General features: G+C 42.3%; 1 protein-coding gene across 4 annotated transcripts in view; it reads right to left on the reverse strand.

The window, feature by feature from the left end:
- The window catches only part of pde4d (phosphodiesterase 4D, cAMP-specific), a 182,525-nt gene that overhangs the window by 67,692 nt on the left and 89,379 nt on the right, over positions 1–25,454 (reverse strand). For 2 of the 4 annotated variants that reach the window (XM_030105022.1, XM_030105017.1), the window contains exon 1: positions 22,550–23,417. The exons of the other annotated variants lie outside the window; for them this stretch is intronic. In XM_030105022.1, the coding sequence (XP_029960882.1) occupies positions 22,550–22,812 (263 nt within the window). In that variant the 5' untranslated portion in view covers positions 22,813–23,417. Of the gene's footprint in view, positions 1–22,549; positions 23,418–25,454 lie in introns of those variants that run through there. 4 annotated transcript variants of the gene reach the window in all.

The following is a 25,454-nucleotide window of genomic DNA, read 5'->3' on the forward strand; positions in this document are numbered from 1 at the left end:
TCCAGGGTAAAAAGATGAATAAAATAAACAATGAAAACATTATTCTATTATCGAGGGTCTGTCTGGAGTTTGTTTGTTCTCCCTCATTGCAGCTTCTTCCCACAGTTCAAAAACAAGCAAGTTAGATAAATTGGCCAGCTTAAATTGCCCTTGGGCACATGTGTGTCTGTTTTAGACCCACAATAATGTCCCGGGTGGGAAACCTTACAAATAATCCACAAGACTGAGTGAACACTATCAATACATCTATTCATTGACACAGGAAGTGGTAAAAATAAACAGAATGTGGGTGGGTAGTAGAGCACACAAGATATTTAGTTATTTTCGAACAAAACAGCCACTCTGCACATCACTGAAGACAAAAAATAGCAAGTGGTTAAAACCAGATCATGGATAACATACAAGCTCAGGCCAAGTTGGACTTTTATAGAAGACATCTGTTGTCATTCGGGACCAAAAGATGATCATTACCAATGCCTTTCCTGTGTGTAAAAATATTAGCTTTTGATGGCCAAAAACTAATCACAACATCGCTGAGGAAACACAGAACACCGCGCTCAAGGCACGAAGACCAGAAGACAACGACGCTACAACAACACTCGCTGTCAGATTTGCGCGTCGGGACATCAGATCATTTATAGCTGTGTGTGAGGAGGAGTTTGCTACACTGACACCAAGCCTGATTGACATCTGCGCCTACATCTCCATGTTCGTTGCTCCCTTCAGAGTGAATCACCGTGAAACATGGTGATTAATCAGGGTTTGGGTCAGATCACGAATCAAATGCTTGTAGCACAGACAGATGCGGCTTTGTGAGAGGTTTATTCCGGGTACCGGGTCAGGTTCCCTGTTGAGATATAGGGGTGCAGGTTTCCATGTCACAATTTCATGTTTCATGCAAGAATACTGACGCGAGGCTGTAAGTCAAGTGTCTTCTAGCTGGTATAAGTTGTGGAGGAAATCACTAAATGTTGTCGTCTGAGCCAAACGCTGCTTTAACTGCACAGTATAACTCCCTTTCTCAAGGTATGACTCATGCCACAAAATCTAAATATATTGTTGTTTTAAAATTTCTGAAAGGATTTGTCTGGTTCCTTTATCAATAAAGATTAGATGTGATAGTCTGAGAGCTTCACTTTGACTTCAATGCATAACATAGGCCTCATACTCTAAATTCAGGGAGAGTAGCCAACCGCTTTACCTCTGATGTTTTTATTTCCCTGCATCAACCCACCACCTATCTCCATCCCCCACCTGTCTGCAGTTTGAGTGTCATTCTTTCTCTCTTGGTGCAAAAGGTTTACAGCATATTCAGTCTGAAATGTCAAGCTGGCAGTCTGGCCGAGGCGGACGGCTGGAGTGACAATCAAAACGGGTGGACTCAAAGAAAATGCGGCTGAAATGCATCATGTGTAGATAAGGGAGGCCAGCCACGCTTGCAGATATGACAATAACAGCGCTTTAATTAAAAGAGGAGACACAAAGGTAAATGGAAAAATGACTGCCTCGCTCTGCTGGCCCACAGCCAGAACAGCCACATGAGGCCAATACATTTATATTCTAAACACCTCCTATGTCCTCATCCCCCAGTGAAGGTAACCTCATCAATTCAAATGTGTAGTTTGGAATTTGTTGATACAATAATGCTCAGTGATTGTGTCTTTTACCCTTTTGTTAATACTTTACAGTTTTTTTCAAGACACACTCTTGGACGTTTTAAGCGGTCTTTAAGGTGCACTTTGTTGCATTTCGGTGACAACTGACTGAGGCACAAATGAATCATCAATAATTCCTTTATGACCATCTCTGTGTCCTCTGTGGGTCGTTACTTTGGAAACAACTTACTGAACGAGCAAAAACTCTTTTAATGGGGGAAGGCTCACAGAGAAGTGACATTGTCCACTCCCAAACACCCGCAAGTTACGTTTATGGAGAGAAATTAGCTTCACACGCAGCAAAGATATCAGCTTGACAGATTCTACATAACCTCTCAAGTCAATTTCTCAACAATGTGAACATTTCACTGCAGCGGGAACAAAACAAAATGTTTTCCAATGGCAGCCATGCTGTCGCCCATATGTGCTGCAACCTTTGCTGTGGCGCAGTGACTCAGGAGGAGAGGGATGACTGAGGCCTTTGACTGCACACATGATGAGCTCATGCTACACGCACCCTACATGCAGACGGTGCCAAAGGCCGGGCCAGAGAGCAGCACTGACTAACATTTATCCTGCTGCAGGGTTTTCAGTGCCGGGGTAAAGGACAACTCTGTTCAGTTAACAGATTCTAATGAGGCATCTTTCCGCGGTGACTGGATGCTCAGCAGGTGATTTATGGCAGCACAGATAGTCATCACCTCCAAAGCTTCTGGTCCTGGAGTGAAGGACGACGGCCTGTGATTGGGAACAGCTGTGGAAAACAGGTGTGCACTTCTCATTACGGCCGTGGCGAGATAATGATGGCTTTTAATCACGAGCGCCGGATAAAGGACCACGTGCCTGACAGTGTGAGGATTCTTGTTTTTATCCGTGTATGGTGGTTTACGTGTGTGAACATGTGAATAACATGCCTGGCAATAGATCTGTGTGTAGGAGATCCGCATTTTGGCAGGAGCTTGTCTGTGTAAATTCGTTTTGCGTGCATTTGTGTGAGAGTGGATAGATAATGAGAGGAGGAAAAGCAACGGGGGACTGGGTGTGTGCACAGCATCCTCTCCCCAGAAATCACTTCATGTTTTATGGGCGATCCCACAATGAATGCAGCAGGCGAGAAAGTGGTGACGCAAGTAGATTGAGCATCACGTGCTGCTTCACTGTATTAAAAAAGAAAGCAAGAAAGAAAGAAAATCTCTTTTTTTATGGATTACTACTGACTTATTGTGTCTTTCCACCTTCCGTCCTTTCTTAACAGAAAGAAAACAGATAAATATAATGATGGGGGAGGATGTTGTTTGGAGTAAAAGACAGGAAATAGAAGGAATACAAGCCTGAGGCCTTACCTCTGAGCAGTACTCACTTAAGAACTTAAGCTTCACAACAAACACAGATATGAGACCAGAGCTGTACCTAATCAGATCAGCTTATTCCCCATGACTCTGTCTACTATTGGGAACCGACCAATAGCTGCTTTCCCACCCTTGGCAAGCTTTTCAGATGCCTCCACCCTCTCGCAGCAGCACTGCAGGCTCATACACAATCCTGTATAGGCACACAGAAGCAGAAAAAGAGCCGCACGAACCCACACAAAGAAAATGATCTGAGCACACGCGCACATACACAATTACTTCTTTTATTTCTTTTTTTTTTTTTTTTTGCCGACGATCATGTCAGCACCCCACAGGGTGGACAGCAGTCACTGCAGATAGCAAAACTGAAACGTGGCGTGTAATTCAGTCGCCAACACAAAGGGTTACAGCTGAAGTGGAGTTCTCATGGCTAATAGCTATGACAAATACCGTCAATTAACTGAAAATCACTGCACTCCGTTTCCTATCCTCCCCCATCTCAAACTCAAGTAGAAATTATATGCATTTATATATGAGGAAAATATAACAAAAGCGCAACGTGCGCACTGCAAAATGCACACTGATATCACTGCATTACGTGATTCCACTCCCGTCATGATTGAGTGGGCAACTAAACCCGCAGGTGGCTGTTATGAAAGACAGAGGAAGAAAACGAATACATTAAAACCCTGACGAACGACATCCCATCAGAATCAATGACGAGGGACTGGCCGGTCCATCTGTGGAAGTGGAAATCGGAATTGTTTTAACCGTCTGTATTAGACTAGAAATAATTAGTCAAATAATCAGCTCGTCTGTGGGCAGAAAACTCATTTAGCGAGAGTCATTAAAAAAAATACAATGCAGAACATTATCTAGTCTGTTTTTTCCTCGATTTATGACAGCGGATATGTGAAAGATATAAATGATGATATAACAACATTCACGTCAAAAGCAATACAATCTCAAATATGTCAAACAAGAAGAACGATCTTTAGATAAATAGCTCATGGTGTATCACCAAATATCAGCTTTATAATAAAATATTTGTCACTATGATATGACAAGGTGGAAATATTTTGCCCTGGTAATGTCTTAAAGGGGAATCACACCGTATGGTGTCCAGGATGAGTGAGTTCCTCAAAGGTGGCCTTAGCAGTCTAAATGTCTCTCGAGGGGACAGGAGGTCTTTTTATGAAATGTTCTGCCACGCTTCCCACCCACTGCAGGTCCTTCCTGTTTTCGACTGACGATGGGGATAAACACACAGTGCATCAGTGGGTCAAGAAGTTCTCGGCTTATGGGGGAATCAGCCCAGGAAGCACGATTAGTCGAGCTTCCTGAGAAAGGACATCCTCCTCTGGGCCTTCTTCACCTGATGGGAGATGTTTGTGATCCAGCATGGCCACCGAGGACTTTGCCCTCTGCATACGCTGCCAGGAAGTGAAGCAGGCCGAGGACGTCAGAGTGCTTTAAATTTCAAACAAAGATGTCCTAGCAATACTCAAAAATCACTGCCTTATTCATGCATATTTTGATGCCTGCAAATGCTCAAAAAGTAGTAAAATCTTGGCATATTGGACATTAATAAAAGATAACACTGTGCTTCCCATAACAAACATTAGAAATCATCTAGTTGGAATATTAACATGCAGATACTCAAAGCCAGATCTGTTATCTCTGCCCCTCACAATAAAAAAATAATTAAAAAAAAAAAAAAAAAAAAAACCACTGGTGACAGGAAGTGTGTTTGAAAAGGACAGAAATAAACATCAAGCAGGGCTAAAAAAAAAAATGTCCTCAGAGAGATCCACTGATGTAGTTTTACTGTTCATTTGTCGAGCACTCGGCTTTGCTGCATGGTTTCACTCCCTAAAATTAAGCAGCTAAAATGAGATAAATGATAGTGGGAATATGGCCAGCGGAATCTCTGGTGCATGTCTAAGCGTGGTGCCATCTACTATATATCCGAGACTTGTCTCATTAGGAAGGGATCCATGTTATCAACGACCCTGAACATTCTTGAAACAATGCCTCAGTCTCTCCAAAAATCACTCTGGGTTTATTCTCTGCCTGTCACTGTACAATAGCAGTTGGCTGCATTGTATTTATGAATACGGTTTGCCTGTGGTTGATATGTAATTATACTGTTGTTGTTTGTTTTTTTTAAATGTTATGTCAACTGACAATCTGTCAGAAACATTTAATTTCTCCCAGTGGACATTGAAGGTATCACTGTCATCATCATCAAATTACCCTCACAGCATGCTATGGCATTTTCCATCGCCATTAATAATGCAGGCTTCCTGTCATCATGTGGCATGAGTCTGCCGGTGTCCTGAATTAGTCTGCAGAAAATAAAAGTTAAAGTCCTCTTTAGTAGCATACAAATTACAAATTGATTTTACCTGGTAAATGGCTTCAGTTAACTAATACATGTAATTTTTTTAAGAATCTATGTTCTGCAGGTAGATTCCCTAAAATCTAAACCTACGCTGAAAAAAATGAGGAATATGATGAACTCCTGCACCTCTTGCATCACATTACATTGCTGAAGGTAAACTGCTTTTTGCTGCATCATAGCAAAACATACTGGTCAGCAACTTAAGAAAATAGTCTATGCAGTGCATTGTGCTGATGCTTGCTAAAAATCAAGTGTCTGATTTATGGGAGAGCTTCCATCATGTGCCTCCTCAGCCTTTACGAGAGATAAGTGGGCACGGCTGCCTTGTTTATGTCTCTGCTTATGATTTACTCCTATTGATGATTTGCATAATTGCAAAGTGTGGCTCATGAGATTCTAAGTCTAGCTCTAGTCCACTGAAACTGCCCTCCAACTGATATTATATCAGTTGTTAAATAATGCAGAATGAGACCCCCCCCCCCAAAAAAAAAAAAAAAAAATAAATAAATAAATGAATAAATAAATAAAATAAAATACAGATTCAGTATATAAACTGATCCATTTCCATCACAGACCAGGAGAACGAAGATGTGAGAGAAAACTAAATGCCCCTACAATCTGGAAAATAAAGAGAAATAAACCACAGGAAGAGAAATAGATTTCTGTTTTAGTTTGGAGCTATGTCAAAAACACTTTTAGAAAAGATTTGTAACAATTTAAGCAGTGATACTTTTTTATTGTAATAAGCAAGACAATAAGAGATAAAAGAAAGAGCTATGTTTTCTTTTTCAACACAATGTGGTCATAAATCTTGCAGTGGATTGATATTGTTCCTGCAGTAAACACTGTTACACAGTTTGTGAGATGAAAACTAATGATTGTACGACAGTGATACTGGTGAAATCTGTTGTATTTCTGCCACTACAGGCATCACAAATTATGTTATCGCCATGTTTGATTTGGCACAAGTTCTCCTGGATGCCCTTCCTGAAGAGTTGGGTGGTTGAGGCTATTGCTCAATGTTTGCTCGATTGCTAGTCACTGCATCCATTCATCCAGTCATATTTAATGGTTTCTTCACTGGGATTTTAAAACAATGCATTCTGGATTCACACTGGTATCTCTTGACTGGATGTACCTAAGGCCCCCTGTAGGAAATGCTTTAATCACTTTATTTCAAGAGGCAACAGGGTTTGTAGTACAATCTATGGGTGAATGCAGCAAAGCCAGGTAGTTCAGTTCCAAACTGTCAGAGAAACACTCCTGCCTTCCCTCAGATGGACTCGTTTTAGGGCTGCAAATTAGAAACTGAAGGGACTTTGTGTACATACCATGACTGAACAGAAAGAGGCAAAGGAGCATTTCTTTTTTTAAAAGGAAGTATAGTTTTGAAAACGACTACTAGTCTGGCTCAACTCCAAAGACAGATTACAATTTTCTGGCTGCTTGTCCCAAGCTTCATTCAGCAGAAACAAGTCGAAGCGAAGAAGTGAATGAAGAAGGAGGCCAGGACTGCAAAAGACTCCAATTCCACTTTCATTTTTCTCCCCTCCTCTCTCTCCTCTTCTCTGGTTTTAGAGATAAGCTTTTCCGTCAAATACCAATTTTAAAAGAAGATTAGGTAGTTCTGGCTCTCAAATCAATTTTACCCCCCACTGCAACATGAAGACAAGTGCATGCACACGAGCACAACAGCGTCTGCATGCACAGATATCAAGACACATCTCATTCCTGAATTATGATGTGGAATTGCAACGCCTGAATGAAAAACAAGCACCAAAAATAGATAGGAAAAAAAAAAACCTCGACAAGATAGCCAACATTTCCTAGCCCTGCCTTTTTGAATCTGGCTTGGTATCAGACAGACAGATTGAACTCCTAGTCCAAACCGCTTTTATTTTTTCAAACGTGTAAACCTAAGCTTGTGTTGCAACCTTTTGCAAAACTGAGACTCTGAGCATAGACGCATCCTTTCATTGAAAACAAACCAGGCACAGGCCAAAAGAGCCTCTTTAGAGGGAACCTTTGGGAAACAGATGCAATTACAGTCCGCAGGGAGTGCAAGAGAGCACTGAAATTGAGGTACAAGCACCCTCAATCAGATAATGTTGACAAGACATGCAATCAAACCTCATGCTGGAGAGAGCGATGACACACTGTGATACAGAAAGGTCATGTCTCTGCAAACGGTAAGAAAGCAGAGGGGGCCCCAGCACAAAGCCTTCCAACATCACTGCACACACACACAGACACACACACACTCCTTTAATACTGCTGGCATGAAAAGTTCATTTCCAGGTTATGTGCCTGTTGTCACGGAAACCACAAGGCATTTTTTTCCCCTCTTTGTAGTCAACAGATGAGGGTGCCTTTATCCGGAAATCAATGAGTAATCCAGATGTGACAGGGTCCTCTGACCAGGTTTTCTAAAATCAACAGCTCTGCTCCTTGAAAGGCTCACGGGGCTCTGAAGTGTATCCACAATATAGAAGTGTGCATTTCTTTTCTGTGAGAGCATGAAACCCAGGAGAAACCAACATCTCCATAGACCACACATAACTTGTCAGAAACATTGTGGATACAGGCTGCTGGGAGTGCAGGAGATCTTCTCTCAAACAGGTCATCCAGAGTTCATGTATGCATGCGTCACACTGCCTAACCGATGCATGTTTAAATGTGAACCTACTGTAATATGAAGCGTCTGTGTTATGTTATTCACTTGTGGTGCACCGTCATGGCAGCGGCTGTAAAAACCTCCGTCCTCTTAATTTGTTTGAATGACTGAATGATTGTATTTAAAGCACTATGTGTTGGATGCTACGTGGCGACGGCAGTGTGGTCCTGGAGCTTGTGCAGTTAGCAAATAATGACAAAAATAAAGATGACAACAATACAAATAACACCTAACATCTTCAAGCATGGAGCAGACAATCTGAACACAAGGCGATTGTTTGAATTTAATAATTGAACAAAGCAGATTTTCCTCATGGACAAGAGCGTTATTTTCTGACGGTACGCTGACGGCGCCGCTGTTTGGCTGAGCAAACTGAGCTGCCGAGAGTCGCTGTGTTTCATTTAATGGACTAACAGAAGCAGCAAGTCTGACCACTAATTAGTTGTGACCTGCTACGCGCAGCAGCTAAATCTCACCTCAGAGCAGTGGCGTTCTACTCAGGTGAGTATGTGAAGTCTGTTTTTCAGTCTAAACAGCTGAAGCCCCTTCCTCCTGGGGGTCCACAAAATGAGATGCAGACCTCGAGGGTGCAACAAAAAAAGGCAATGAAAGTTTAAAAAAAAAAATCCTGTGTTCTTTGTGCATCGGTGCTTCAGCAGGTTGCCTGCAACCAGTAAAAAGCAACACCAACATAAGAGAATAAGAGTTTTGCAGAGCTTTTTTTTTTCCTCCACCCTACCACTGCAGTTTCATGTAGTTCATCTGCATAACCTCACACTGATTTAGCTGACAAAGCTTTCCGTCCAGAAATTATTTCATCTTTCAAAACTCAAAGCTGAAAATGCAGACGGTTGGCCGCACAGTGTTGAAATGTAAAGCTTCTAAGTGGCATTTCCTTCTCTCTCTCTCTCTTCTTTTTAATCTACAGTATAGAACGGCGACAACTCTTAGCACTGGCATTTGTAATTATGCAGGCAATTTCAACAATTATCTGCAATTCTCTTGTCAGTCATCTGTGCAAAGTGGTTGTGGCCCAGCCATTTATCACCTGTTACAACAGTGTCGTAATGCCGTCCTGTCAACACTTTGCACAGTGAAGTTGCATCAAGGCAAAGCAAAACTGGATCACTTCTTTTTTTCTTTGGGGGTTTTAATGAGTTTACAATGCTTTAATCAAACATTTCCAGCGATTAACAATGACTTGCAAACATGCTAATTTGGAGAAGAAAAAAAAAACTCCAAAACACTTTAGTCTGACACGTGTAGAAAATAGTCTGCTTGGCTCTACGTCTGCAGATTTGGGGAGTTTGTGCAAGTATGCGTGTCTTTGTGCTTTGTGTGTTGTGGGGGAAGTGTGATGTAACTGTTTGCCTGTGTGTTTCCTGTTTCCTTGTTTACACTTTGTGTGGGCATTGCAGCAGCGCACACTGCCAAGCCAAGAGAGCCTGAGAGTGGAAGAGCAGCCATTTCTCAGAGTGCTGCAAAAAAAAAAAAAAAAATCACCATGTAATAAAAAAGACGTGGGGAGCAAGTCAAGATAGGTTTATGAAGTAATTAGAGGGACCACTATGTGAACCTGCTCATTATCTTTGTGACAAAAATCACTTTATGTAATTTCCCTCAAATGTATAACATGACTGGACTGAAAGACCTGACAAATATTATAATGGAAGTTAATCTTACAGCAGATCTTGGCCATGAGGGACCCGCTGGGCCACAAATGGCCCTTTGGTTGTCACTGACTGGCCTGAGTGAGGTCTATGAGAGAATATTAATCAGATGAAAATTGCAGTCCCGTGTAGGATACGACACATGCTCGGAGACAGCTTGGCTTTTATTTCGAAGGCAGTTCAATATATGTAGATTTTGTTTTTAGACATATCCTTCTTACAAAAAAAATAATAATAAGGGAATTAAAGTTAAAAAGTTACAGGTCAAGGCAGAATCAAAGAGCCTTTCAGACCCTGACACTGCAACATTTCAAAAGTGATGTTTGTTTACATGGAAATGGCAAAAATGCTGAAAAGTATGTAGTCAACATGCTGTTTTTTGTTTTTGTAATGAAACAACACACATGCACACGGAGAACAATCGGCTATAAACATTAATAATGGTGAGTACAAGGACATTTGAGAATAGTGACCGGAAGTCACGCCACTCTGGAGATCGCCATCATTGTTTCTGTCCATGTTAAGGTAGCTCTCACTTCATTGTCGAATTCCATGTAACTGCATTCACCTAATCTAAACTGAACTGAGTTGGACTAAAATGGAACAAAGTGAAGGAAGCTAACTTTATTTTTCAATTACAAAACATCTAGAAATCCTCTGGGGAAATATGTGGCTTCTTCAATACAGATAAATTTTGCAGTGATTTCCTTACACATCTAAATCAAACTGAAGTGCATTTCTGGTCTACACCGAAACACAGGAGTCTGGATGAAAACCCTGGCCACTGTAATCGCTGCATCCAAGACATTCACTTTCTGAAGTGACTCATCCCTTCGAGCCATGTGCTCGTCCACAGATAAACCAGGCAGCCGAGCATCTGGGTCCACAAAGCAGAGGGTTTCTGGAAAGTAAATATCACAGTCTTCGTTCTGTCTGATCTGAACGTCTGTAATTCACTACACTCGCTGATATAAGAGGGGTGAGCAACAGGGAAACACTATTTTATATGAAGCAAATCATTAAACAGCATTCAACAAAATGAATGGAAAAATTCTATTAATGAGGAGATCTCACCAGAAACGGAACATTTTAAGGGGATTTATGACATGTTTATAGATGAGACCACACAGAGCTCTGGTGAAACTCTGTCCTGTCTGTCCTTCACATAAGCACAAAACTGTGCATTGGAAATTGTTTGAAGCAGTGCGTGAGTCACTTTATGGCAAACAAAAAAGGTGTAATCAGTCAGGACAGACCTGTGAGTTTGATTGGCCGGGATGATTTTGCCGCCGACGTCACACTTAAGTACGAACATCACACTGAAGCTGTGAATGCTGTCCATCTCCCAAACATCCCCAGACGCACTCGCATGGATGCCCACCCTTCCCTAAATTTCTTCCACACTCCTCGCCCGCAGTCTCCCGAGGACCGCGAGACACTAGGTGTCGACCAATTACCTCACACTCTGAGCATGCTGTTCATTTTTCATCTTTGATTACTGCGTGCGGCTGCGCCAAATCAATGCAATCAAAAGAGACAGGCCCAGTGGTCAGACAGACAGCAGAAGACTGGTAATCAGGATGGATACTGACACCAACAAGCGCACACACTTGTAATGGAAAAAAAAAAAAAAAAAAAAAAAAAAAAAAAAGCCTCGAAAGCAAACCCCCACACAGATACACACACACAGTATATACTTACGCACACAACGCACACAAAGGCGAAGCCGAATTCGCCAGATGTATTTGCACAGTCTATATTTGCACACGCATACGCACACAAATGCTGGCGCATTAAAAAGATGAAAACGCACTCTCATAAAGAGCAGGATATTGGAAGCAGCTGTGAAAAATGATCAAGGGATGACATCAATAACAGGATGGCTCTCACAACATAGGAGGCAGCTGCATCTTAATTGGACACGCACCTCATTAGAACGGCCCGGGCTGGACATGGGCTCTGTGCGTTGAAGCGCCGCTCAGACACAGGACAGTGCGATCTGAAGAAGTTGGGTGGGGCATAAAAGTGGAGGATAAACGGGAGGGGGGGAAAACTGTATCCAGGTGCAGGCTGGTTCTCCCTTATCCCCGACCACTTAACATTTCTTGTGCTTTGGGGTCTTGAGGCATGCTTGACAACTAATAACCTGTAACTATTTTGGATTTTTGATCCGCTCCTGTCCTACTTCATTAATACAAGAGAATAGCAGCATGTATTTTTTTTCCATGTCATAAACACAGGAGGAGAACAAAAATAGATAGATTCTTTTATAAAGATGGAAGATGACCTGGTGTCAGTGCTGCTGAGTACTCTCGTCTGCAGCTCTGTCAAATCAGGCCGATCCTTGACAAACTGAGAGGCGATGCCGACAGAATATCTACCGTGTGCGTTGTAGCCTGAGGACAACACCGCGGAGGAGAGCGGTGTCGAGGAGGGTGTGGGGACAAAAAGACAAAGCACTCATGACTTCTGAGAAGAATTAAACAGATTTCCTCAGCTATCCAGTGTACGCTTTTCCAGATTAAAAAAAATATATATATTAATGTAAAAACCTGCTTAAGCCAGGTTGTAAAAACCTACCTTTTTCTAATTGGTAACTCAACTTTACTTTAGGTAGCATTTTGCTTTCTGTACTTGAATAAGGCTGAAAAAAGGCAAGGAAAAGGAGAATTATAGAGCAGAGGTACAGCTTTCATGTTTTTCATATGTTTGAACAGACGTGAACCTTTATGCACCTTAAACTAACGGTGTCAAAGTCAAGAAAAGCGGGCAGGATGACACGAGAAGGTTACACTTTCAATTATTGTTTAATGATCTGAGCCTGCCAACTACAATCACACATGACCAATGCATTTACCACGGCCTTGCATCACTAATGGAGCTCACCTCCAGCTAATAAGGCTCTCTCTCCCAGAGAAAATGATCATGACAGCTCCAGGCCACATACTGGGTCATTTGGAGCGGTGGGACTTTTTTCTCCCCTCTCGTTCTTCTCAAGCGCCAAATGTCTACATTAGATATGAATAAAAGATGAGAATCTGAACTCATTGCTCACAGTAAAGATGTGCACAACTAGTCCACTAAATGTTGCCTGCTCGCTGATCGGCAACCGAAATATGAGTCGGTTAAACAAATTAGTTTAAGTTGGAGCTGCAGAAACGGCGGCCCAGCCTTAATGCAAAAACGCTCCAGTCAATGACATTTTTAAAACAGTGTGATGGGATAATGAAGAGATGTAATTTATCAAAGCCAGCACAGTCTGGTCGTACTTTTAATTAAGAATATATATTAAAAAATTTAATGTGTGGGCTATGTCAGAGAAAAAAAAAGGCATATGAATGCACCACTGGAGCAGCCATTTTTTTAACATAACATATCAAGTATTTGCCACACTGAAGCCATTTTGAAGTAAACCACAGATGCACTGTGATCCTGTCTGGTCTGAGAAAATAACAGTTCATCACAAGAACGTCCTCAAAGCTCATGCTTCCACTTTGTTGAATGTGACTGCTTCAGGAAGTTAGAGGGGTGATTTTAAGCCTGAATACACAGCGAAACGTTCTAAACTCACTTACCAAAAACGCTACTCTGCAGAGAGATACAGCCATCAAGTCAAAGTTCAGTTGGGGAAATCAGCTGAGGCTGAATGGAAATGAAAAATACGGCAGGTATGAGAAAATGAAATAAAAGAGCGAGCATGTATGCTTGAGGCACAAAGGAACAGATATTTAGACATGGCGAAGAGAAAGGGATGAATGAGATAAACAAGATGAAAACAGATTTTTCATGAATGGATGACGAGTTCAAGCTCATGCAAAATCTTGGGGCCATGCGGGTGAATCAAAAAGATATCAGCATATCAAAAGGCTTTTGACGAACCCTGCAGCTGTGGCCTCTTCAATGCAGATTAATTCTGGTCATCATTTAATTAAATGTGGTAGTGCAGCAACCGCTGGGAACCCACCTTTCATTGTGTCTGGACCTGCCGAATGTTAATGAATATCAACATGCAGCAAAACCTTTTATTTCAGATCAGCAGACCTGCTGCAGTGAAGTGAGGCGATTGTCACGCAGCTCCTCGAGCTTCAGGAACATGACAATATTTACATTGGGTGGTGTCGTAACCTCTAACACAACAGCGTGTATCTGCAGGCAGGACTGGAGGCGCTGCTGGTGTCTCCACTGGCGTTCAAATGGGTTTATAGAATATTCCATGTGTGATAGATATGAGTCTGACCACCTCCGGCGCCGCACTAGGTTTGATGATAAAGACGTGAGGGAAATGAAGAGCGGAGGAATTAGACTGAGGGCAAAAGAGACACACATCCGAAACTTTGCAACGCTGAGTGCAAGTCGTCAGTGTTTATTCCTCCAAACTCGGGCCGTTTTAAGAGTAAAGCTGTCCACAGCAGAGGTAACTAACGTTACATGATACAGTTTTAATTCATAGTGTGTCGAGGTTCCACATTACAGCGTGACACTATACTGGGCGATACTGTGTTGTATTACCACAAATGTGACACATTTTTTCAAGGTTACTGCTTAAGCAGCTCTACTCCTCTGTGAACTCTTCTGTTATTGTTTGGCTTTTATTTTGATTCCTACAAATCTTTTTGCTCAAATTGAATCTCAAAAAATATATGTGTGCAGTAACCTCTGAATTACAGAAGACTATTGTAGTGTAAAAATGACCTCAATTTAATCTCAAAATTATCAGTTAAAGACTATTTTTGGGCTATATTGTTATATATTAAGTTTTTTTGCTTTACTGAAAAAAAGAAGAATGATTAAATGTATTTTTTTCAGTGTGTGACTTACCTGTGCATGTTTTGCCAATTTGATAAAATCAGATTAGCTTAAACCAAAATATATTTGTGTCACTGGTGGCGCTTTATTTTATATGTACCACACCATGATCTATTTACAGCAAATTTCAAACATGTGAAAAATCTGTGTTTTAACTGAGATATAAAACCAGGTGTGCTTCACTTGTGACTTCAAACTGAAGAAAATCTATGCTCATTTTATCAATGGAACGTCAAAGAAGAACATCTGTAAAATCTTTCTGGCAGCTGTGATGGGAAAGACTAAAACCTAATATACTATTTTTAGGTTGATAAAATAACCACCTGCAGTCATTCCAGGTCAGCGAGTGGCCACGACTCTCACCTACATGATGCAACACTGTGGAAAGTGTCGGGAGTTACTATTTATATCAGCAGTGTGCCACTGAGGTTTTCCAAAATAATCCAGTTACACTCCATAACGCAGAATGATTGGATTACAGCAGCTATTCCAGAGGGCTTCTCTCTTTATGTAGATTAAATGTCACTGCTGGTGGGATGAAAAATAAATAAATAAGACTCCTTCAGTGTGTGAAACATTAAACAAGTGTCCTCAATCCCTCTCTACTTCATTCACCCTTTTGCTTTCGTTTACAGTCGTCTTACTCTCTCTCGCAGTGTCACGCGGTTATATAATCTGAGTTTTCTTATTCATCTCAGCCAACACTGACTCGGCCACTACCCCAGAATACAAAGTCAAAGCTGAGTCACACAGGCTTGTTTAATCTGCAATAGTAAAATGACGACACGGGGAGACTGTTTATCCATCTATCAGCGTGAGAACGCGTGGAAGTACACAACGTCGTGTGCACATCTTCCATTAGTTTAAATCTTTACAAATGACGAGCCTGCGATGACGCTGATGGATCATGCAGCCAGCACGCCTCGCGCTGCAGCAGCAGCACTGCTCAAACCCTCATATGTATGCAAATCACATGCGCTCTATTCTCCCGGGTGGAGAGCAGTGTTTGGGCTGATAAAACCAGGAGAATCCTCCTTCGTGCGCAGCAGGATGACAGCTGTAGACCGAAGCCACCACATATGAATGGAAGGCAATTGCTTAAACAAAGCTACTCCCCTAAAACAAACGGAACCTTGCGAGGAAGGTATGACGCCTGCGCTGGAAGACAGACGACACAAGAATAACACGCACACTGGACTTACTATTAATAGCAAAGGTATAGAAACAGAGAGCAACGTACGCCATCTGGACGAGCCACTTAGCAAGGTGTGGCATGGAGTCTGGATGCAAGAGGCATTAGGAGGGCTTCATTTGTAAGGGGTGAATGCACTAATGGACAAATCATCTCTTTAAAGTACAGAAAAAGGAAAACCAATTACTTCATAGGCTTAGCTGCCTCCAACCACCTAAGCATGCCTCAATATTAAATATACATTAACAGAAATGGAAGAAAGATTAATAAGAAAAGAAATGTTGGCAGATGGGAACATCTTGTATACCGAGCTTCTTCCTGTTTGGGATTTCAAAACTTTAACAGAGCATTTTAAAGCACAGCTATATGCCAACAATGAAAATGAATTCACCACGTCACATTAGGAGACAGTTTTTACCTTGATATCAAAACGCTCAAACAGCCTGGGCTCAAATAGTGACACATAGCAAGACTGAATTAGAAAAAAAAAAATTTAAAAATTGAAGCAAGAACTAATTCAAGAGCCCATTTTCTCACTTCCTAAATTTACTTCATTTTTGTTTTAAATCACTATTAAAATGCATCAATGATTCATTTTAAATTCAATAATTTAAGACACTATAATGTTTCTATAGTGAGCAACACTCAAAGCCCACAGCTACTAAAATCAGTATAAACCCAGCTAGACCCTGTCACTGAGTGTGTCGTTTGTAGACGGACATGGATCCTTACTGTCGCTACTGATAATATGAAATCAAAACATCACATAGGAAGTACTTTCAGTTCTTTCGCTTAGACTTTTTTTTTTAATATAAGTAGCATTCCCATTTAAGTAACTCTTAAAACTCCAAAGTCATTTAAATAATTCCTAATTCCTTCAATTATTTTATCATATTAAATTAGGCTAATATTAATGGTTTGATTTGATTTGGGATTTTTTTTTTTTCATGATCAAGTAATGGAATTAGTATTAGAATGTATTATGCTGCTTATTCATTTTTTTCCCCAAATATTGCAGGTTTAATTCCATGCTGTCACCTTTTTGTATTATATCTTACCACAACTGACTGCAGGTTCTCAGGTTAATCAGGTTTCTTGCGATACCTAAACACATGTGTGGTCAAGTAATTAGTGACTTCAACCCTCCTGTAAATATCAATACGTGCTTGTAGGCGATTGTTTCTGTATGTTCCCTTTGACATGCAAGGTGTAACAACATCAACTGGAGCAGCCAGGCTCCAGCTCTCATTACCTCAAACTGGACAGGAGAATGGTAATAAATAAAGTAATGCCAACATATTATGTGAAGTAGTTCACATATAATTTCAAGTGCTTTGACAACTGCTGTTTTATTTCAACGCGCTTGAGTTCTGGAACGGAGTTTGATGCCGCGGGATAAGTGTGAGACGCTTGCACTCTGGTGTACGCTAACTGCAGGGAGCATATCACATGTGATCAAACACAGCGAGGAGAAACAGCCACCGGCACGAGCATGGAATGTTTCCGTTGCGATTGTTTACTATTCCAAATCTCCTTTTTCAGGGTTTCTTCTTTTCACTGGCTGGTCGCTGCATAAACAGGGAGATGCCCATGCCATCATGATATGTAGTCATGGAAACAATACTGCCAGGTGGCGCGGCATTTGGAGAGCGGCTAAAGTATGTGTGAGCACGAGCTGCACCAATTACAACGCATCACATTTAAATTTTGGTTCACACCAAGTGTGCAATATGACTCGCACTAATTAGGGAGAAAGCACCTTTAACAATCCACTGGGAGTATTGTGGTGAAAAAACACTTTGATGTATTTATTCTGATACAGAAAGTCAAATGAGCAGAGTGATACCTTTCTAGTACCTATGAGGAGAATACGCAGTGATGGGCAGCAGCAGGGGAATGTAAAAGACACGACAGGACATGAGGGAAAGGAAAATCTAACCTTGCTTCCTTTGACAGTAATATTTTGTGCCTTCCAAGGGCTTCTGAAGCTCAACAATTGACGCACAATGTCATTTTCAAATGTACAAAGAAAGGAAAGTTCTTGGCCAGGAGCAATGACTGCAGTCCCTATCAATCCAAGTCTTTTAAATTCATGTTTTTTCAGCGATTATATCTCCACCCAGACATGATTTATAGCAAAATTATCCTGGATATATGGAAATAAATGTGAGAAATTCAACATCACTGAGGGGGAGCTTTATAGCCGTTTTACACTTTCAAAAAATTCAAAGACAAATAAGAGTTAGAGAAACAAAGGCAAAAATAGAGATGATATAACCAGATGAGAAGTGAGGGGAGTCATGATCTGCCTAGATGAACACCGTCGTGTTTAGCTTGAGGTCTTCTACTCCCACACAATCCCTCTCTTCTACCCTACCACCTCCCTTAGGTGGATAAATAAAGTTGGAGCAAACAGTCAACATCAATCCGGCTAACCGTGAGTCTCTCATTCATCTCCCCACAACCCACCATCCATCCCAACCTGAAGTCCCGAGTCGTACCGCTCAGGTAAAGAAGCGGCACCGGCAGACAAAGCCACCTGTTCTCCCCTCGCTGAAACCCCCTCTTTCCTCTTACATAAAGAGACACTTGCACTGTTGCAATGCAGCATCAGACGCTGTTGTGCAACAGCATTAAAAATACCTCAGGGTCAGCGAGGAGGAAAGTTGAAAACAGGATATCAGTGGAGTTATTCTGGTGGAGAGAATAGAAAAACCAAGTCGTGAGTGTCGGTCTGTCTGTCACTCCGAGGTGACTGTGGAGTGTTCAGCCTTTGCTTTTTACGTGCGCATACGTGCGCAGTCACTGCAGAGCTGGAGGAGCAATCCACGATCAACAATGTGAGACACTTCTTCAGTCCTGCCTTCTCGTACAAGCACACAGAGGGCGTTTTATTCAATAATGGCTATCCTATGGTCTCTCTCACAGTCGTCGTGAAGTACATACGACTCTCGAAAGCAATCAACCTCCTGTTATTCTGTATCAAAAGGCCAAACTTGCACACAATGTGGAGAATTTTCTGCACTTGATAATCAGTGCACCAGAAAAGGACACTGGCGCTCCTGTCGTACAGAGAAATAATAAGCCACACGCTGTTGTGTGGCTCTCAAAATAACGCAATGCTACGCAACTTAGATGACAGCAAAAGCAACCCAAATTACAAATGTATCCCTTCACAGCAGAGCATGATGCAACTCTGAGCCTAAGTCTGTTGTCAGCACACCCAGGTTTGCAGACACCACCTAATTCCGAAAAGAAAGCCTCACTAATGCTTGTGCTGCTGTTGGGGGTAGCTCTGCAGCTTAGGTTGTAATAATACTGGCAACAATTGAACAAGATCTACCACACTCTACTTAAAACCCTCTCAGCCAAATTAAATCCAGCTCAAATATTTGCCGTTTTCAAAATTCCACCGTACCATCCTCATTGTTTTAACAGTTGGGAGGTTTGGGCGTTGAAACGTCAACCTGTACTGATCGTAAGCCCGTTTGCAAACAACTCAGCAAATCATTACAATGAGCAAAATCCCCCATGTGAAAGCCTTTGTTACATCTTTGCAAATAATTACAACCAATCAAATTTATTCAGAGCAAAAAAGCCACTTGGCATTCAGATCTCATTCTGTAAAGTATTCTCAAAGTGATTGGAAAGTAATTTGTGAATGGTCTTCGCCATGTTTATGCCATAGGAGCAGCAGCGCCGTACATCAGAGCAATCGGCCCTCAGAGAAGGATTGTCTCGTTAATGAAGTGTGGAGTGAAGCCACGGAGGACCGTGCATGTCACCAGATTTACACCGCGGCGGCCCTGCGATTCCCCGCAGCTGTAAAACAATGAGGAGGTGATTGGAGTGAATTACACTGCAGTTGTCAGCCTCCGGACCGCTCACAGCCATTTCACAATGTCTCTCTTTCCCACAAACAAATTGGTTCTCTCGCATTCCCAGGCTCACACATGTACAGACAAACAGCAATTTCTTTTTTCTTCTCCTGACCTCCCACACTTTCTTTGTCTCCGTCTGCTCGTCTGCCTGCCACGTTCGCCGAATGTCAAGATACAACGCAGGTACATGGCCAACGAGTCACCGAGTGTCTCAGAAACTATTCCTTTTTTTTTTCCATCACCATCTGTTTCCTGTGGCCCCCATGTGAGTACAAATATCACAATGAAGGCAGCAGGTTCTCACAAAATACACTTTTTACATTCTGACACACGGAAGCGAATTTTTTTTTTTTTTTTTGTCTTTCAACTGAAGAGTTTTTTTTTTTCTTTCAGCAGGTGAAGGTACAGGTGAAGCTTCATGAAAGCCTGACTGAACTGTGGAGCGGAAACACGACAAACGTTTCATTAAAGAGCTGTAGTCAAGGATAAACACTACAGCTGCTGTTGAGATTCCAAAAACCTTCGTTCCACGTTTGAAAAAGACATTCCAACTTGCGTCATGACATTTTTATCAAGAAATCCACTGAAAAGGCACAATAAAATTATCCAGCTAAAACATATGATCTGTGAAGTCTGAACAAACGCTCCACAGTTCGGAGCTGTAATCCACATTTTTTGCCCACCAGCTAAATAAAAGGCCTTTTAAAGTCAGTGCAGCTGAAGCAATACTGCAATTGCATTTTCAGCCTCTGGAGAGTAGCTCTGTGTCAAGATGTCACTGAGTAGCTTTCAGGATGCTGCAGTATGGTTTTTTTATGTGTCTTCAATATTTATCGGTTTGCAGAGTCACTCGAAGGCAAAGAAACCTAATCGCTGTCAGAAAGGAAGGCTGCAGAGAGACCACAAGAATCTGCAGATGAGTTTTCAATGATGACATTGTAAAATATTCCCATCATTGTTTTGGTTTCCCCACTAATGAGAGCTAAATTCTTCATAAAACTGAGTATTAGAATGTCAGGCTAAAAAAACCTCACATTGATAGCACACCTCCTAAAGAGAGCAGATGTGAATCCTTGATTTGACGTTAATCCAAACCAGTGGGAGACTTTATTCAAAACTGCACCCCTCAGTGAAATAATGACCACGAGGCCTCGTCCAAGCACATCTTGACAGATTCTGCCAAGCAGCATTTCATCAAACCACAAAAGCTAACACAATATCTTTCTTTAATGTCATACCGGTTTTGTCATCTGTAATGAGCAAACCATCACGGCATGCTTTCATGAACCCCAGTGTGTTTTCATCAGTTGCAAATATTTAAGAGGCAGTTTTCTGGAGACTCGAGCCGGCTTCCCCCCTCTGTCAAGCCGATAACGAGCTCAGAGTTGTAACAGAAACGGGGGGGAAAATCCATCCAGAGAATGGAAGTGTGTTTCACTGCTTAATATGGAACTGTGCAAAATGGGTTTCTTTTTTAAAGTGGCACAAGGGAGCATGATGGTGGTAATGTTACGTAATCAGAATTAACAAGCACATAAAAACTGCGACATTTGCATGTACGCAACACACACGCACACACACACACACACACCCTCACACACTGTACAGTGTTGCAAGTAGATAATTAATTCATAAAATTTAAATTATACAGACACACAGGAAGCAGTGCCTCTAAAATAGCAACAGGATTTAGAAGCCATCAGGTAACACATCTGTGAGGTGGTACTGCCATCAGAAGAAAAATAGGGAGGCGGGAGGATAAACGCACAAATAAAGGAGGAATGAAAGATGAAAGGAGAGGGGAAAATGGGGGATTAAAAATAGAGAAAGCAAGAGAGAAGAGGAAGAGAATATGAAAACAATCAGTTAAATCGAGACCTACAAAAAGAAAGCCTGATGGCTTATTGTGTCAAAAAAAATGGAGAATATTGGAATGACATCATCCTGGGCCTTTTCCAGATGCCAGGAGGGGGGAAATCTCATGGAGGAGACTGGAAGAAGTGGGACACAGGAGGTAGAGCAGAAGAGAGTGCTGGGCAGGGGAGGAAGAATGAAAAGTGGCGAGGCGGGAAGGGGGGGGGGGGGGTGGAGAAAAAAGACGAAAACCCATTTCAGGAACAGAGGGAGGGTGAAGGTGGTGATGGTTTGTGCACAGAAAACAGCTGAAGTGGAGGGTTGGGAAAAAAAAAGAGTGGTGAGGATGCAAGAGGCGCAAAGGAGGGGGAGATTTGGGGGATGGAGAGGATAGCTATGAGTCGAGGGGAAAGGATGAGGCGTGGGCGAATGCACCAGAGGCTGATAGACAGCCAGGAATAGAAGACTAATTAATAGTCAAAAACTGCAGGCAGGCAGGTGTGGAGAGAAGTCCACAGCACGGGAGAACAAATGTAGATGGATGGATTCCTGCACTGGCTGCTTAAGAAAACAGTCAGCTTAGAGGTCTGTCTCTTCACATACTGCATTAGTGTGAATCACAGAGTTAAAAGCAGAGACATTTCAGGAAGGGGGCAGGAAGGGCAAAAGGAGTGAGAATAATTTGCAGACTTACACAAAAGCTTAATGTGGAGAGACATTAGAATGGAGATTAAGCTGGACGGTGAGAAAGGGCTCGAAAGAAACTCATTATCTAAAGGTGAGAGGAAGGTTTCCTTGGGGATTTGACATGAATAACCCACCAGGGAGGTTCGTGCACACATGCTCTGGCTATTTCTGCAAGACGCAAGCATTCCAGTTAAACTACAAACAAAGTTTAATTACTCAGTGTTCAACAAACAGAACTGCAATGTTGAAACTTTGAGTGTGGTTTAAAACATGTTTAACCAAAAAGAAATATATATCAGCTTTGTTTGCCCACGCAGCTCCCCACCTCCCGTTTTCAGCCATCAGACACACTGAACATCTGCCCGGCGAGGTCTCACCATGTGTGCGCGACAGTGAAGCGCCTCTGCTTGTGGATGTTGTTGTTGAGCAACATGCGGCGCAGCAGCCGCGGCGAGTTGCGGGGAGACAGGCGGGGGGAGATGGAGGAGGGCGAGCGCCGGTGTCCTCGTGGCCTCTCTGGCTGCAGCAGGTTCTCCCGCAGGATCTTCACCAGGTCCTCGTTCAGGCCGGAGTGCTTGGGCATGGGGGGCACTGCCAGGGTGTCCTGGTGGGTCACCCCCATGCCTGCCTGCTGGGCCATGCCTGCCCCGGCTTTACCACCACCACCACCACCACCCAAATGGAGGATTGACAAAGCCAGCCAAAATATATCAAGTGTAGAGAAACAAGCACACACACAGTAAATGTGTGCTGCTTCAGAGTCAGAGTTTAGGTATGTGTTAAAAAAGCCACATCCGAAAATCCTCAGGGTGATAACACGTAAAAAGAAAACCGCTCTGCAGATAATTTCCCCCACAAGCAGCTCCCTTGGTGCAAAAAAACAAAATGTAAAAGAAATGAAGTGCCTCTTTGTCCTTCTCCGCCTTTAGAGGAGCCGGCAGAGGAACTGAAGCAGAGACCGCTGCTGTCTTTGTCTCCTCTGAAATCCTGGATGCCTACTGTCAGAGTGTAAGGAGGAAGATGAGGGCAGAATGAGAGGGGGAGAGAGGGTGACCAGGATGCAAAAAATATGGAAAATAACAGGGAATTCCATCCCAGCCTTTTTCCTCTCCAGGCATGCAGGCAACACAGTCCAGTGAAATCAAGGGCTGCAAGAGTTCCACTAAATATATTCAATGCATTCAAGCTCAGAACTGCCCAGTTCTGTCTGGCAAAACCCAAAAGTGGAACCTGTGGTGGTTCTCCAGTTAAAAAAAAAAAAAGAAAAAAAAAAAAGAAGAAGAAGAAGCTTCAGCCTAGAATGACTCAATCCAGTAAGGCTCGGCTGACTTCTCCTCCATCCAGTCGGCACAATTCCTCCTCCTTCAGCTCTTTACATAGAGAGACTGACTGCTGACTGCAGCTAGTTTATAAGCTACTGATCCTTCAGAGCTGAGCAGAGCGCGAGCATGTGTGAGAGAGTGAGTGTTCAAGAACAAGAGGCAACAGAGGCAGAGAGAAGAGAGAGAGAGAGAGAGAGAGAGAGAGAGAGAGAGAGAGAGAGAGAGAGAGAGAGAGAGAGAGAGAGAGAGAGGGAGAGAGAGCGAGACAGAGGCAGAGAGAGAGCAAGACAGCGGGAGAGAGAGGGAGTCTACACACAATAGAGAAGAAATTCAGGGAGGTCTGAAAGGAGACTGAAGGAAATGGTACGCTTAAGTAAGACTGTAAAAAGATTTGGTATGCATGCGTGACCCTCAGAATCGAGGCACATGCCTCTGTCAGGGTGCATTTCTAAATGCAGCAGACTGCACTAAAAGCTTCCGTTAGTTACTGAGTAACCCTCCATTCAGACTTAGCTGGAGAGGGCATCCCCTGGAACAGCAAACAACGCCATATGGATACCTGAATGCACGCCTGTGGGTAAATTGGCATTTGCTCATATGGCCTGAAAAAAACTAGACGTTCATGGAAATCGGTCCAGCAGCGATTGTCACCTTCTCTCATTCAGTGCCAGCTTCTTTACATTCCATCACTTTACTTTTCCAGAGTCAGGTAATAAACTGAATAATACATGAGAGAAGTCCATCCATCCACCGGCTTTCTCTTCGGCTTTTAGCTTGAATTGAGGGTCACAGTGGGGCAGAGCCAATCCCCGGTGATGAGTGAATTGCTGGGTCCACCCTGGATAGGTCACCATTCCATCATAGATCAAACACAAAGACACACACCAAACACACACAGGTTTGAGCAATTTTAGAGCTGCCAATTAACCTCAAATTCATGTTTTAAAAAGAACGCATGGAGAAAATCCACACACTCGCATTGTGATTGATGCTCTAAAAAACACTGATATGAATGGAACTGGACACGTAAACTCCACACAGTAATGCCTCCAAGCACAGCATGATGGAAGTCTTCACCATTAAATATCCGGCCACCAGCCCTCTACCACGTAGAAATCATCTTAATTCAAATGAATTACCTTCAACTATTGGATATGCTAAAAATAATAATACTAACACATGTAAATCATTTTACATCCAGCCTCTATAATTGCCCTACAGCACACAGACATTGTCCAGTTCTTCAGCAGCTTCAAATAAACCAAATAACAGTCGGGCTCCCATGCTGTTAGCATTCCTTCACAAAATATGATTTGTGCATCATCGCAACATTTTACAAATATATAGTTCAAGCGTTTGGAATTAATTGTTGGTGAGCACAGTTAATTAGCTACCTCATGCTGCCCAGAGGGCATTCTTATCTCCAGTTGACATAAAAGAGCATAAGTTTTGGATTTCACTTTGCCAATACTTTGCATAGTTTGCATTTCTCAGATTTTCCTAAACGAGATGAATACGCCCATTTTGCAAAGCAGCACAGTAAACCAGATGTGCAGCAACAGCACTATTAATCACATAATGTTCTGACATGAGCGGGCTGGTATGTTTGGGATTATCATTTTTGCTAAACCTGCTAAAATATGAACTTTAGTTTATGCTTCACACAAAGCTTAAAGTTTAGGCTGAGATGTTTTCTTAATAGCTTCACTGCCAATTCATTTCTGCCGAGTGATGGCATAAAACCAGACCGTTTGAGGGCAAAACATCAGGTGAGGCGATATACACCACAAATGCATATGGTTACTGTTTGATTTGTGGTGAGCCATCGTTTCCAGCTCACAGGTGGGACCTGCTGGGAGGCTGTCAACATTAGATTTGAACTTGTCAAAGGAAACAAAAGGAATAGTCTAATGAAACCAGAGGAGACCTGTAAAAGCTGCCTCATGCAGATTGGTTTGTG

The sequence above is a fragment of the Salarias fasciatus genome, chromosome 12 (genome assembly GCF_902148845.1).
Source record: "Salarias fasciatus chromosome 12, fSalaFa1.1, whole genome shotgun sequence".
NCBI classification, from domain to species: Eukaryota; Metazoa; Chordata; class Actinopteri; order Blenniiformes; family Blenniidae; genus Salarias; species Salarias fasciatus.